Source organism: Haematobia irritans, chromosome 3 (assembly GCF_050003625.1).
Source record: "Haematobia irritans isolate KBUSLIRL chromosome 3, ASM5000362v1, whole genome shotgun sequence".
Lineage (NCBI taxonomy): Eukaryota > Metazoa > Arthropoda > Insecta > Diptera > Muscidae > Haematobia > Haematobia irritans.
In genome coordinates this window covers 56,224,112-56,240,601 of record NC_134399.1, presented here as the reverse complement: position 1 = coordinate 56,240,601, position 16,490 = coordinate 56,224,112, and the positions used below count along the sequence as shown (strand labels likewise).

Here is a 16,490-nt window from a genome sequence, read left to right as displayed (position 1 = left end):
CCGTTAACAATCATGCCTAACTAGGTCCATATCGGTCTATAGTTATATATAGCCCTCAGATAAATCGATCCCCAATCACACAAAAATTGGTCCATATCAAGGTCATAATTGTATATAGCCCCCATATAAGCGACCCCCATATTTCAATTCTGGCTCCCTACGTACCGTGCAAAAGTCCATATCGATTCGTAATTATTTGTAGACTTACATACGTTTTTGTCTAATATATACCACGTGTGGACTAACTCACAATTTAGAAAATGATTTAAGATACCACAACCCAAGTAATTCGATTGTGTATAACAGTCTTTCGTAAAAGTTTCTACGCAATCCATGGTGGAGGGTACATAAGATTCGGCCTGGCCGAACTTACGGCCGTTTATACTTGTTATATTGTCAAAAACTACGTATTTTTCGAATGTATGACAAATACCTTACAGTTTACGACAGACCATCTCTGCTCTGGACGCATCCCATCGATCTGGGTACATGCTGGTGTACCAACAGTGCACTACGAAATGTATGATAATACAACAACTCTTTTAAAGTGCAAAAGCTTTCCAGCACCCTTCATCAAAATTCATTCCATACACTACAAAACATCTACTCCTAATACCTTCTTTGGTTGGCGCCATACATTACACCTGCCATCCATCAAATGCAAATAAGTTAAAGTTACTTTTTTACTGAATATAATTTCTTTATGGCTCAATTTGAGAGGAATAATTCTCATATGTAATTTCCAATCATCTCACCCCACCACATCTACACTAAAGACTATGGAGATTCGGCTTAGCCAGCGATGAAACATGTGTATATATTCAGACTTGTGGAGATTGGGGATTTTCGATTTTTCTCAAATTTCAACTTCGAAATGTTTACCTAAAATCGAATATCGACTTTTGTATCCCTACCACAAACCCCAAAATAAGAAATCCATCTGCATATTTTTATTTTAATGATACAACTTTATTAAATCCCTTTCAAGGATATCCAATGAATATATAATTAAAATAAATCTTATAGGTATTAAATGTATGCAAAATAGAAACGATAATAGAACATACAAATATATATGTGACCCACAGGCATTGATGTTGACAACTGGCTAAAAGGTTCGCATTAACATTGTATATATACAATTATTCCACTGTGGGGCAATCTAGTCAGTGTACTTTGTTTACGATCATCATAATGTCTGTTGGTCACGCATTTACATTCTCCATTAGGTTCGTATACCTTGATCGCTGTAAAGGGCCCTCGTGCATACATCTATCTGAAAACAAAATGCCGCCACGATCCACCTTGGTTTTTTTGCTTTATATGGACAAATACTATATGTAAATAGCAAAACATGAGAAAAAGGATTATTAATATCAAGGTGCTTCAAGGATGATGTCGGTAGGCAATACACACGTCTAAATAACAAAATTTGTAAAAAAAGGGAAAGATATAATAAAAAAGACATAAATTGTAGTTGTATTGGTTCGTTTGTTTTGTCTTGGACGAAATAATACAAAGAGTAAATAGTATATAGTGATAACATACATTTCTATGATTACATATTTATGTGGGTGTGTGTGTTAGAGTGCGCGGGTGCGTGTGGGTTTGTGTGTGTGCTTGCAGAGGAAAGGGGAAATCAGAATTTCCTTCTCATTTGCGTATAATAAAGAAATATTATTATGCAAATATGTTAATAAGATCATTATATAAATGTAGTTATGTATTTTTATGTGTATATAGTGTATATGTAAGTAGTACAAGTGTATGTGTTTGCTTGATTTTTTTTAATTATTTATTTTTTTTTAACTTTTTTCTCTCATTCCTTCTGTTTGCTTAGCAGGCAAAAATATTCAATATTTTAGCCTTTTCTTCTTTGTAACTTATCTTCTCATCGGCGCATTCAGCGGTATATATGGGGAATATGTGGAATACATAGGATTCTGTTGGGCCGCTCTTTGTATGGCGCAAGCATCCTGATATTGAGATTGCATATTCATCACACCCATTTGCATGGGTATTTGTGAATTTGGATATTCACCACCAGTGGAATAGCTAGAGGAGGCTGCTGCTTGCTGCGGTGACATGCGATAGCCATTGATGGCACTATAGGGTGTCATCAGATTAGGTGCTATATGTACATTAGCCGCTCGACTGCTGTTCGGTGACGAAGTAGACGGCGACGACGAAATGTGTTGTATGGGAGCCGAAGCCGTATTGCGTACGGAACGGCTTATGCTTGCCTGTGAAGTAGTTGTTATGGGTGCTATATTCATATTTCCGGGATAGTATTTGTGATGATACTGCAATGAGGCCATTTGAGATTGCAGCATATTGGGAGAAGTGTTCAGATTACGATTCTGCGGTACAATAAGATGCGGTGGTGGAGTCATTGAATTGTTTCCAATGCCGTGCTGCGGTGGTGGTGTCATATCGACCTGACCAATAGGAGAAGTATTACATGGCGGTATGTCCAAGCCATTGGTTAACTGTTGCAATCTTGACAGGCTACTTAGATTACCAACCACAGCTGCCGATCCAGATTGGGCACTGGGTAGCGATTCGGCTCTTGTTTGCTGTTGCTGCTGCTGTTGCTGTTGCTGCTGCTGTTGCTGGTTCAAATGATCATTGGCCGTCGTTGAGCCAGACGAGGAACCACCCGATGGTATAGATATAGGCACTCGGGATGTATTATTAATCGATTCATTGGAATTTAAATTATTTTGCAAATAGAAATTATTAACAGCACACGAGGGCGATGGTTGTTCAACACGCACCGAACCAGCATGCGAGTTGATAGCACTGTTCAAGGACATTCGTTGCTGTATAACAGCCGGCATCGATGATATGTCATACGAATTACTAGAGTTACTGGAATAATTTTGTCCCAAATGTGAAATATATAAATTGTCGGAATTACCACCAGCTCCACCGCCACCTCCGCCGCCTCCTCCTTGCATATTTTGATGATGAGCATGTGCATTAAGCTGGGCAAATTGTTGGATATTATGCAATTGTTCCTGCTGTGCTTGTTGTTCAGAATTATTATTCTGACTGTTATGATTTCCTAAAGCCTGTTGTTGCTGTTGTTGCTGCTGCTGCTGAGCCAAATTATTATTTAGAGCCTGTTGTTGTTGCTGCTGCTGTTGCTGTTGTTGTTGCTTCGACTGCCTGTGTGCATTCGATGATGATGAATTCGTATTTCTCATAAGTTTCGGTGTTGTTGACCTCTGTTGAACGTTATTACCACTGGACGCGGCATTTTCATTCTGTAACATATAAATTTTGATGTATTGAGTATTTCAAAAACGATTACATGTTTACATGCACAACAAAGCAAGGTCTTATAATTAAAGTGCAGCATTAAAAAAAAAGTACAAATTTCCTCTTAATCGTTAGAATAAATTTCTTTTTAAACCAACGCGACAGATTTTCTTTGGAAAGCTGTCTTTACATCCGACCCATGTAATATGCTTCTAAGAGACCTGCATATAATAGCTTATTTGCTAAATAAATCAATCAATCTCCTACATTCCGATCTAAGCGATCGGAATATTACAGGAGAATCTCCAGGGATGATACCCCTGCTGTCCGAACCAGGCGAACATGCGCCAAGACATAACCTTTCTACGTCCATTCAAGTGAACAAGCTCAAAGGAGAATTGTAAAGGAAGCTTCATAACACTACGGGAAAAGTCGTTTTTCGTCACGGTATACGTATGTTGCCAGAATAATGGGAAGAAGTAGTGGCTAGCGATAGACAGTCTGTTACAACTTTTTCTTAATATGTTCTCAAACATATGAAAACCACCGCTCCCAAAAGAATTTTGTTTTTCTTTCACAATAACACTATAACAATAAAGTGATTATACTAGTTTACACTGAAAATGTACACTTGATGAGAGTCGACTTTTCTTATGTATTTTGATCTGATGAATTCGAAAAAAATTTAATTTTTTTATTTTAGAGTATCATCAATACGACCATGAAGAGAAATCCGTCGTTTTTCAATGGTTTATACTTTTCTGGCGGAAAAGGTCCATTGTAAAATACGATTTTTTTTTGGAAAATTTGGCTTTTTCGCATCGATATTTTTTGTACCACTTAACTTATCACAGATCCAATTATAAACGATTACTCGTCATAATACCCTTCATTTAAGTACCAACAACGATACAATCGGACATTTCTAACTCGAGATATAATTTGTTTAGTGAAAAAAGAGCGAAAAACTAAAAATAAAAAAGTGAGTCAAGTGTACATGATTTTATTTTTGTAAACTAGTTTTATCATTCAAAATTCATTTACACTGATTTTTCTTTTTTAACCAGTTAGCCTGTTTATCAAAAAATAAAAAAAACACCCCTTTTGGATTTAGGTTAGGTTAGGTTTTAATTTTAGGTCAACGCTTTGGAATTTTCCCAATTATTATGTGGTGAATTACATTTTTTTAATTAGTTAAAAAGTTAACTGATTTTCTTAATTGATAGTTGAATTAATGATGAAATTAATTGGAATTTTGCAATTTATTTTATTTTTTTTTTTTATTTTACCTTTACCTTTTTAATTTAGCGAAATAAAAAATAATTAAGATGTGCCGACGAAATCAATTAAGTTTTTAATCACAATTTTTTTTCGTTTAAATAAATCTGCGATTGATGCTATAATTTGCGTAATTAATTGGAGTGTTTGAAACTTTTCTAAGTGCTTTCATATCATGGCAAATCCAAAGTGCATCATGGAGCTAAAACTTGAATGAACACATAAGAGAGATAAAAGAAAACTTCGTGACACGCGTGAATCACGTGAGTCCTGAATAAAATTTAAACTAAATCTCGTGTCCGTGAATACTACTAAACAAAAATATGCCATGCGTGAGCGTGAGTGAAAATCAAATTTAGTTAGTGAATGGGTGTGAGTAAAATTTCTTCGAAAAATTACAAAAATAAATTCACGTTCACGATTAAATTCACACTCACGATAAAATTCACGCTCCTATTTTCCATAAATTTCACGCTCACGATTAAACTCATGCTCTTAAGATTTCAATAGCGCCCAACGTTTGATGGTTCCCTGGTGAACCATATTTTAATTTTGCTAATGATTCCGTCGTTCCTTAAGTATTTTTTTTATCGAATTCCCAAATTTATAGCGAGTCATGAGGATTGGCGTGTCACGAGAATTTTCGTCATTCATGAGAAATTTCGTAAATCACGAGAATTTTCTTGAGTCACGAGAATTGTCATGTTCCGAAATTTTTAGTGAATCACGAAAATTGTGGTGAATCGTGCTTGAGCGTGAATGTGCGTGAGGATGAGTGAAATTCCATTCACGCGCACAACTATAATAGGATATACCTATTATTATCACCTAACACTCTACCAATATGTATGGAAAGACCACAAAATTTATTTTTTCTGATTCAATCACGAAATTAATTGATCCCATTATATTGAAATTGCGTCAAACTTCAAAAAAAAAATGAAACTCAGAGCTTCAATCACAGAGTTAATTTGAATTTAAAAATATTCTTGAAAAAATATTTAAAAGTCAAGAATTTTTTAAAATGAGGTAATCAATTAATTATTAATTTATCAATAATTATTCTGCCACTAGAAGAAATATTTTTTGTACAATATAGCGATTTTTATGCATTTTCCGAGTACAAATTTGCTTTGCATTTTAAGCCAAAAAATAATGATTCTAGCATGCATATAGAAACTAATTATTTGCGAAAAAATTGTTCAATTAGATTTTTATTTGGAAACATTTTCTAATTTAACCAATATTTTAATTGGATTATTAATAATTTAATTAAAAACGCAAACAATTTTCAAACATTTTTACTGACTTAATTTTTTCATTTGTATTAGTTAATTTTTTAATCGTTTACGCTTTCAACTTCAACCAACATTTTAATTGGAAATTTTTTGGTAATAATTTTTCTGTTAGGTCTTCAAAGTAGAAAGAATGTGGGACGACTTACTTGATTTAATTTCCGATTCTGTTGCTGTGTATTGTGCTGCTGTTGTTGTTGGTTGCCCAAATTGTTAAGATTTTGATTATTAATATTCATGTTACTTTGTTGTTGCTGCTGCTGCTGCTGTATGTGGGAAATCGCCATATGCATGGGTGTATTGGTTCCCTGATTTTGCATTGAACAATTTGTAAATTGATGCTGTTGTTGCATATGAACGCTATTGGAAACGTCCGATGAGTTTTGAGTAATGTCACTAGCAATACTCGCTGGTGAATCCATACCAAGTGGTACACTAAGACCACATTCATTAGCATAGTGATGCATTGCAGACGCATTGCTATTATTGCCGCTACCAGTCGTAGCTCCTCCACTATTATTGGGATTATTATTACCACCACTCTGATTGGGATTCGAACCATTATTGTTGCCAGAATTTTCATTATTGTACATCATTGGAGATGTTATTTCGGGACTAACTGTTGTAGTCTGCTGCTGTCCGGTATTTTGGGAATTATTTGAAGAGTTTCCCGATTTCATTTTGCCATCGTCATTGTTGTTTGACGTTGCATTGGAATTGTTACCCTGTTCAGGTTTAACTTTTTGGCAAGATGCCTGTTGTTGCTGTTGCTGTTGCTGGTGCATTTGCTGGCTTAGCAAATTTGCCGTTTGCTGTTGCTGATATTTAGTCGTAGACGAAGCATTCTGATTCATGGAACGTATATGATCCAATTGAGATCGGTTTTTTATAGAAGAAGAACCTGCACCCGCAGTGCTTTGTCCATATAGGCCATGACTATTAAGATCAACTGCTGATGCGGCTGCCGTTTTCATGGCATCCTCTTTCTTCAAGGGACTTGTTTTACGTTCGGCTTTCATTTTGTCCTTGGGATGATGTTGAGGCTGTGGTTGATGCTGCTGCTGCTGTTGTTGTTGTATATGCTGCTGATGGGCATGATGTTGCATGGCCAAATTGGCGGACTGATACAGATTTTGTGTGAAATTATTATAGGCCATTGTAGTGGCCAAATCTTTGTGGAATTTATTCTGATTCTTTTGTGCAGTAGCATCTAAGTGGGACAAATTATAACCGTAATAATCCCACTGCCAATACTGCTGATAATTGGATAGAGGAAACTGTGGAGCAATTTTATTCAAATCCATAGTATTAAGATTGTGGTCAGTCGTTGGCTTAAAGTGAAGTTTATCGTGCACATTGCTAGCAGCATTGGCTCCAGCAGCAGCAGCAGCTGCTGACATAGTTGCCTGTAAAAGTCTGGAATCCTCTTCTTTTATTTGTATGTTTCCATGCAAGCCTTTGACGGCTTGGTTTTGTACGTTCATTTTATTTTGCTGTTCCTGTTGTTTCTCTCTCGTTCCATGTGTCATTTTGGCCTTTGTTTCCATGCCTTTTGTTTCGGATTTACTGGACTTGGTGGATGCTTTACTATGCTTTTCATGGGATGTATGTTTCTCGCTTGCACCGCCAATGTAATCGATGGATTTATCCGTTTTACATTTATATTTGTCCGTGGTAGCTTTGGAGTAGCTTGAAGAAGATTGTTGAATTGCGGAAACGTTTGGAATAGTTGCAGCAGCTACGGCGGCTACAGCGGCCACTGCTGCAGCTGCTTGTTGTTGCTGAAAAGTTTGCTGTGCTCTCAAGTCAGCAGAACTCGTTCCATGTTGACTTAATTGCGAATTGGTGGAAGTGATGGTGGCCGCGGTCGTTGCCGTCTGAGGCATTTGCGACTCCGTGGATGCCATGGGTGGCTTAGTGTCCAACAAATTTGTTGCAGTAGGAATTTTAATGGGGCTCTTATTGATTTGATGTTCCTTTTTTAAATCCGGTACCACTAACATCGGTTGTATGATTTCTGGTTTGATATTTGAGACAATATTTAATGGATTTGTGCTACTAGCAGGCAGTATAGGTGTTTTGGACACCTTTTCCTGAGGCTTGCTTTCACTTGCTGGTTTGTCCGCAACAGATTTATTCACCATTTGGGATTTATCTTGATTAGAGGACAGTGCAAATTGATTTACGGTAATTACAGGTTCCATGACCGCATTGGCGGCTGTCTCATTGATGGGACTAATGTTTTTTGGAGCCGGTGACAATTGTTCAGTTTTAAGAAGTTCAGGTTCCTTTGTGAGTTCCGGTTTAACTTTCTTTTCCACTATAGCGGATGGCGATTGTGTGTGAGACTCACTTGGTGAAGGCTTTGTATCGACATTAGGAGGACATGAGGGTATACTCTTTGTATCTTGGGTTTCCAATTTCGATTTATTTTCCTCTATTACCGAGACATTGGCGTGTTCAATCTTTTTTGAAGCTTCTTCGTCGTTGCCAGAAGATTTCGATTCCTGCGCTTTTGTGACATGGTCTTGGGATTGTAGCGAATTTGCTGCAGGAACGGAAGCATTTCCAATATTATTTTCATTTATTGCTTCTGATTGTTTAATTTTCAACGGCGATTCTACTTTTGATTTATTTTCTTCAGTTGGGTTGGTAATTGCATTTGGTGTTGCCTCAACTTCTGGTTTGATAATTTTACTATCATTATCGTTGAAGAGTGATTTCTTCGTTTTCTTAGCCACAGCCTCAAGAACTTTTTCGTCACTTTCAATTGATGATTTCACATGAACATTGGTCAAGGCGTCTGAGGCCACCTCTGTGGATTTGGATAAACAGGGGACATTATATTCAATTTTTACCGGCGATGTCTTTACAACTTCTGGTTCAGGGACTGCTTCCTTTTCAGCACCTTGTTTGCCAGGACTAGATTCTGCAACATGGGCTTCGATTTGTGTAACCACGTCCTTAGCTATAGCATCTACAGCCTCCGTGTCGTTAGATAACTCCTCTGTTAGCTTACCAGAATTTTTAGCTCTCAATTTTGGAAATAAATTCGGTACACGCTTATCATTTTTTGGTTCCACCAATGTTTCGCTAACTGTGTTATCTTTCTCTTCCTCAACAGCAACAATTGGTGGTACTTTTTTCGTCTCTTCTTCCTCTAAACGTGTTGGCTCGTTCTTTTTAGCCTCATTATTCTGTTCTTTTGCAGTTTGTTCACCCCTTGGGATATCTTCTTCAATCTCCGCCTTTTCCACTATTGTCGGTGATATTTCCATGCTGTTTTCAGTCTCGTCGTCTGACAACTCATCGTGTTTTCTCTTCAAAGGGGGTAAAGCGGTGGCGCCATGATGTTTACGATTCGCTAAACGTTGAGAACGGCTCGATGAAGTTTTTCCTGTATCAGAATTTTCAGTTTTTACTGCACTACATTCTTCTATAGTCTTCTCAGCAGGTGTTATACAAACGGTTGATTCGTTTGGGGGACAGATGTCCATACTTTCGGTGGCATAATTGTCCATATTCTCGTTTAACATCTCCTCCTTCTCGTTTTTTGCAGGTTCTATTTCCATAGGACACGGACTCTGTTGGGAGGAACGCTTGCGCTTTAATGCTGGACTTTGTTGACTGTCTGGTTCATGTTGTTCTTGAAATAAACTGGCATCACAATTATCCACTTTCTGAACGCCTTCGTCTTCATCGTGCAATTGGGATATGTTGTTAGTCTCCGTTTTCAAGTTTAAATGCTCCTCAACGTCTTCAGTTTGTGGAGCCTTTTCCTTTGTAGCCTTCGATGATTGCTCTTTAACTGCGTCTGCAGCTGGAACTTTATGCTGTTTTTGTGTAGAGCTGTAATTATTTCCGGGTGATGATTTCTTCGACTCATCCACCATTTTCATCACATTTTTACGAGGAGATAGACTTTGTCTTCCCGAAATATCTAAAGATTGGTTTTTGACATGCGTCAACAAGGGGCTCCATCTAAGTCTTTCAGGTTCTATATGGATACGATTATTTTGTCTTAGAAGCTTTTCATGATGATCGTTAACACGCTTCCAATCAACTCTAATATTGATGTGGTAATGTATGTCATCTTCATTTTTTCTAAGCTTTATGAAGTTCAAAAGCTCTAAGGCCAAAGCAATGTCAACTACGGTCAGGCCAGTTTCGGCGGCAATTTCATTAAATGTCATTTTCTTATCGTTCCTATGGTCATACATATACTCCAAAATAATGGATTTCCAATAGGAGAAATACGACAGACGCCCTAAGTCAGATAGAGGCTTTTCCGGAGTGCCTAATTGACCCTCCTCTCTGCTTAAGAGATAGCTGAAATCAATCAGAAAACGGCCAAAACCCTGACGCTGAAACTGCGGCATAGTCAGTATACAAGACACATTGTATTTTTGGGCACAATGCTTCTCCTTAGAGAAATATCCCACCAAGTGACATCCTTTAACGTCGTTTTTCGTTAGAACGTAGAATAGAAAGGGTTCTACATCATAATACAAAGTCTTATGATCCAGGAACAACTTAGCCAATAGACATAAATTTTGACAATATATTTTGTTAATGTTGCCATCAACCTCGAACACGGATAAATCCTGATGACGATAGATTTCGGTACCGGGAGGTTGCTTCCATGTGCATTTATTCTGATGGCGATCCAAGACAGAGCGACTCTTTGTGTATTTTAAGCAAAATTCGCATAAATACAATTTTGTTAATCTGCAAAAAGTGGACAAAACAAATCACATTAGGAGTAATTTTTTAGGAGCTATAATAGTGTGGTTTTACCTTGCGTATTCTTGTGGGAATGGACTGGAATACCAAGTCTCTATATGCCACTTGCCAATTTCTATCGATCCAGGACAACGTTCTGAATTAGCATTAACAAATGTGGGTTTTGTGATCAATTTACTGGGACTCTCCATTGCACCAGCAATAGTTTTGCGAGCCCTTTCCCTAATCTTTTTGTAAATATCATAATCCGCTTGGGAAACCCCATTTGGCAGAGGTTGCGAATCAAACGGATTCTCATCAGGGGTTACTTCCCAAGGATGTTTTTCCTCTGCCTCCTTTGCCGGAATTTCTGGTTTTTCCTGACTCTTTGCGATATCAATATCTTCCATCATTTTATATTTTATTATGTTTGTTTGAGACAAATACGGTATATCATCATCGTCCTCTTCAGTAGGTTTGGGAGCAGGTTTCTTCTCAAGCGGCATAGACTTCAGGAGTACAGCTTTCTTTTGTAATGGCTGATGTTCTATGGGTTGACTGGCCCCAGTACTCCCTCCGACTGTAGGTGCTGGTTTGGGTTTATATTTAATCATCATTTGGGTGGGTTTTTGCTCCGCTATCACATTGCTAGGTGATGCTATTCTTTTTATTGGTTCTTTCTCGGCCTTTGGTTCTTCCATGCTGGGTTTTGGATCATTTGCCACATTATTTGAAGTTGGAGATATTTTTTTGGGCGGCTCCGTCTGTGTTTGCGGTGGCGTTTGTTGCCGAGTTACATGGCTATCTGCACCTGCAGGCTTCTGTTCTTTTGGCTCTTCTGTGGTTAGCTTAGAAAAATGGTCTGTGAGCTTTCTCTTAACTGGCTTCAAATTGCTCATCATGTCATTATTTGTTACTGCCGCCGTTGCCGTTGTTGTGGTGGCACTTGTAGAACCACTAGCAAATATATCCGGATGACTTTTGGCCACAGCTGCAAAACCCCATTCCTCTTCCTTTTGCGGTTGAACCAAACTTAAATGTTTTGCCATTGGCGATGAGGCATTAAGCAAACCTTCACATTTCTGTTTTTTGTAGATTTGAGCCAACATGGCATTGGACTTGGATTCACTATTTTCAGAATCATAGTCATCATCATCGTTATCATCATCGTTATCGTCACAATCAGAACTATCGCTGCTACTCTCGGAAGAATCGGAGCCACTACTTGTGGTCGAGGAACATGAATCCGATGAAGTGGTATCATCATTTTCCCGATCTTCATTGTTTTGCTCTTCATCACTATCGCTGGAAGAGCTTGAAGAAGATAAATTCGAAAGAGTTCTCTTGCGGCCTTTCATCGTTTTCAACGAAGTCTCATGATGATATGCTGAGAGATGTTGTTTAAAGGCATCTTCCACATCGGCACTATGTTGCCTCATCTTAGCCAGCGATGAGGGGCTGGCCATATCAAAGGCATTGTTGGGTATTTTAACTGGTGTAGTTTTAGCCACCTTGGTCTTGGTGACTGGCCAGTATTTGTCCGGTGAACTATTGGGGGTTGTCAATGAGTTATCGCTCAGATTAGCCCGGGAGTTCGGTGATAGAGAGGTCATTTGCTTACCAGCTACTGCTGTAGAAGTAGAATTTCTATAAATAGAGTAGAAGAGGAAATTTATTAATTTCAAATTCCAATAAAAATACGGCAAATTGAACCAACCTATTCTTGGCCAAGACCAGTTTTTTCTGCGAATCTTTGCCTTTAACCATGCGAAAAACATCGGTGTTCAACTTCAAGCAAGCACTGCACCTATAAGGATGCTTAGGTTTCTTATCTGGTATTGTGTCCAAACAATTCAAATGGAAATTTCTTTGACACACAAAACATTGTAATAGACATGGTCCTTTATTGCCCTTTCCACATGCACATTTCACACAATTTTCACAATACCATGAACTGCCTTTGGTGACCAGCATATAAAGTAAAACAAATGATTGTGTCTTACATTTGGCGGCAATATTGGCGCATGTGGTATGCAATGAAATGCCACACTGTTTGCATGAACTCAAAGGTTCTGGAATGCCATTCAAATTTTTCTGGGCATTACCCGCACAATGCTTGCAGACATCATTACCCTATGATAAGAGAAGAAAATAGAATATGTTAGCCCATCGATACAGCCATAATGCTAATAAGAAAACAAACTTACAATTTGCACTGGTATATCGACGGAAGCATTGGAATTTCTCGGCGTTGTCAATGAACGACCCTTCTTATAGAGTTTCCCTTCCTGTATGAGAAAACCTGCCTCTACAGCCTTTTTTATGGACTGCTTTATAACCGTCTTGTAATCGGCCTCTCCTATCAGTTCGATAGTATTGAATTTCTGTATGTAGTTCTCAATACTCTTCACACTGGAACCCTCACATTCTCCCAAATCGTGGACAGCTCTTGCAACTACCTTGCATAGGTTTGTATTCTTTTCAACACGCACTACTCTTTTGGCCATAGGCGCTTTGTAAGAATGCAGACCTTTATTGTAAACTTTTATAACAGCCCCGGTCTCTACAATCTGTTCCAACTTTTCGGCCACAATGTCCTCGTGGAACTTGTGATGTGTCCCAATGGCCTGGCATATTCGTTGCACACTGGGCCTCTGCTTTTGAGAACGAATTTTCGATATGGCATCTAAGATCCATTTTTGCCATACTTCCAAACTGATTTCCTGGGTCGAGTCAAACATGACGCGACACAAAAGCTTTTAAGCTAACTTATAGAAACGTTGTTCTTAGATGTGCACAAAACGAAGGAATATTCCAAAAATGAAGTGTATCTGAAAGAAATTAATAAAAAAAACATATTCAAAATTAAATTGTATTTAAGAAAAGGTTGGTAGGCGGCCCAGCAAGGTGTTTTAGTCGTTGGTTGATCACAAAATCTTTTCGAGTCTATAAAACAGTCGGTTGCCAGAGAATTTACATATTTAAAAGGAAGTGGGTCTGTGAAATGGGGTGAGTCGAGGTGATGAGAGATACAGGATAAGCAATGAAGAGTCCTATGATACATATGGTCCCAATGTCCTATATGGACATTGGGACCATAAAATGGCCAACAAGACAATTTTATTAAAAAAAAAAAAAACAAACCTACAAAAACAGGCAAAAATTAATGCCCTCTTATAAACTGGATTTGTAGGTAGGTGTTTGTGTTCTGTACTGTACTCTCGTTTTTCATACGGGTTTACAAATTACCAAAGGCAAGGAAGAGCGGGCAATTTGGTAACATGGACTCTTTTTTTAATGTGGGATGTGGATATTCTAAGCAAAATTTGTACGAATCCGAAAAGAAATTTAGATTTTCAATTAGACAATTCTTTGGTAATTCTGTTACGAATGTCTACGGCGTATTGAGTGTTGTGTAGGTATACATCAACGTTGAACTTTTCACTAAACACATACTTTTTCTTGGGTGGGAAATTGTTTTACTTGTCTATACACTATTCAGACACATAATATTTGATTCACTCTGCAATTTTGCGAATAAAATTAAGTAGCTTTACAAAATATATATATTTTTTACAATTTTTTCCACAAAATCTATGTTTACACGCAACTTATAGGAGCGGTTTTTGATTAAGTAGCAAAATTGGTGGTTGTAGTAGTGTCTCGTTCGAATGGGTACCGAGTACTCAAATAGTCGTATTCCACTTTCGTTTGTGACAACACACATCGAATGTAGTGTTACCAACACTGTGTGAAAAAAATGGAATATATACGAATTGGTTGATGAATGGCTGCGTTTATATTGCGCTTTACAGATTATCAGTTATTCCGGACGACAGTGCTCGTGTCGAACATATCCCATATATTGTGCACATTATAAGTTAAGTCCGAGGGCATAATCGATACTGCTGAATGTTTATGGGATCGATAACACATTTACCGATTATTTAGTCATCGCCGACATGTTTTATCGATCCGACACACTGTAAAGGGCACCTTATACGGTCGGATAAACCCTGCGACACAACACGTTGCGGCGACAAATCCGACGGTGTAAGGTCGTGTTCGGCTGTCGCGGGGACGTGTTGGCATAAAATCAAAACAACTTTGATTTTTTCTGGTTTGGTGATACAAATCATTGAGTGTAAGGGGATGTTCGACAAACATTATCAAAGACAAATTTATATATATAAAAGACAAAACTATAAGTTTTTCCGGACGGAATGTCTGTGTTTGTAAAGAATTTTATAGTGTGTCCAATCGATACGAATTGTCGGCGATGACTATTTAGTCATCGGTAAATGTGTTATCGATCCCATAAACATGCAGCAGTATCGATTATGCCTTCGGACTTAACTTATAATGTGGCCACAGTGCGACAGTGCTCGTGTCGAACATATATCATACGTTCGACACGAGCACTGTCGTCCTGATAAACTTACCCAATAAACACAAACGTTTGAAAAATGCTAAATTTCAACAATTTTTCAAACATTTTTTCAAAGGATTAGGGTAATATTCAAGTTGAGAAATTGTTGAGAAAATCGCGTTCTCAACAAAAAACAGACATTACCCTCAACAGTGAAATTCAACACATTAGCAATAATATCTCAAGTGTTATCCTCAAATTGAAATGCATCGCTACTCAATAATTTGTCAAACAATTTTCGATGCGAGTCAAATTCAAAATTAACATCGTTGCAAATACTTTTCAACCTAAATTTGTATGAATGATATCCCCACTTCAAATTGAAAGCCAAAGCCAAAATTCTATGAATTTTGTATAATTTATTAATTTTCATCAAAATAAAATATATAATAATACACTACACTACATAATACACTACAATACCAATTGATAAATAATAATCTTATTAAACATATCAACAAATAAAAAAAAAAACAAACAACAAAACTTTAAATATCTTAAACATTATTAGTAAACACTTTTGCATTGATAATTCGTTTTCCTTCCTTTTGGTGTCATAAAACAGCATTAAAATTTATTAACAAGCGGGCAATTTGAAATTAGGAACGTACTGGACCGCGTGTTAGAATTGATTTCCAGCAGAAGGAATTCACAAAATATCCATTTTAAACTGATAATAGCATATGAATTAAACTGACGATGTGATGCCCATTTTCATCCAGAAGTTGTCGATTTCAACAATTTGTTGTTTTTAACAATTTTAATTGGTTGCACTTGTAATGTTTCTGGAAACTTTTTCTTGTCGATAAGCCACTCATTTTTCATTGGTCAGCTTCTTAATGTTTGCAAGAATGTAGCATCCAAAGATTTTGGTTTTCTGCAAAGAGATTTAAATTTAGTGACTTCTCTAAAGTGTTGATTTAATTTTTCATATTGACGTACCAATTATTATAAACTATTTGAAGCAGTTCCAGTTAATTGTCCACCATTTTTTCATCGGGTTTTAATGTTTTCAAGAACGTAGAATCCATAATTTTAATTTTCTGCAAAGAGATATACATTTAGTGATTTCCTTAAAGTTTTATTTCATTTTTTATTTTCACTTACCTATTTTTATAAACTATTTGGTTATTTGTCTAAAATTTTCCATTTTTTTATTTCTTGCAATTGACCAGGAACTTCGTTGCACAAATAAGTATTGAAAACCACATGGTTTTTTCGTTGCATTTTAGGGTAGTGTTTTTTCAAAGTTTTCTCATATTATCTTCAACAACTTTTCAAAGATTTCGTCAACATTTTGGAAAATTGGAAGTAATTCGCAAACAATTTGAAGATGTATTGAAGATGAGCTATTTCAAGTCAAGTTGAATTTATGTTGAAAATTATATTTACCCTCAAACCGAAAAGTTGTTGCATTTGAAAAACGCTCATCCTGTGTTTATTGGGATTAATACATATGGAATATTTCCTCTCCAAACACCTCTCTCGGCACAATCACTGCT

The 16,490-nt window shown here is 37.1% G+C and overlaps 1 protein-coding gene and 1 long non-coding RNA gene across 2 annotated transcripts; both read right to left on the bottom strand.

Annotated features, from left to right (window-relative positions):
- Positions 1–947: 947 nt before the first annotated feature.
- Positions 948–14,176, bottom strand: enok (histone acetyltransferase enoki mushroom). The gene is made up of 6 exons (XM_075301151.1): positions 14,016–14,176; positions 12,767–13,390; positions 12,277–12,692; positions 10,635–12,206; positions 5,987–10,565; positions 948–3,269 (listed from the first exon to the last, which is right to left on the bottom strand). Exons 2-6 carry the CDS (start codon positions 13,298–13,300, stop codon positions 1,884–1,886), a joined length of 8,487 nt encoding a protein of 2,828 aa, XP_075157266.1. The 5' UTR covers positions 13,301–13,390; positions 14,016–14,176; the 3' UTR covers positions 948–1,883.
- A 1,190-nt stretch (positions 14,177–15,366) lies between these two features.
- On the bottom strand, positions 15,367–16,033 carry LOC142232098 (uncharacterized). Its single transcript, XR_012721024.1, has 2 exons — positions 15,931–16,033; positions 15,367–15,865 (listed from the first exon to the last, which is right to left on the bottom strand). It is a non-coding gene; the product is annotated as an uncharacterized LOC142232098 (long non-coding RNA).
- Positions 16,034–16,490: the final 457 nt, after the last annotated feature.

Excerpts from the sequence above, each read along its gene's own strand:
- enok (XM_075301151.1), bottom strand. The coding sequence starts at position 13,300 with ATGTTTGACTCGACCCAGGAAATCAGTTTGGAAGTATGGCAAAAATGG. Across the intron at positions 12,693-12,766 it reads TCGATATACCAGTGCAAATT|GGTAATGATGTCTGCAAGCA; the intron begins GTAAGTTTGTTT and ends CTCTTATCATAG. Across the intron at positions 10,566-10,634 it reads TTCCCACAAGAATACGCAAG|ATTAACAAAATTGTATTTAT; the intron begins GTAAAACCACAC and ends CACTTTTTGCAG.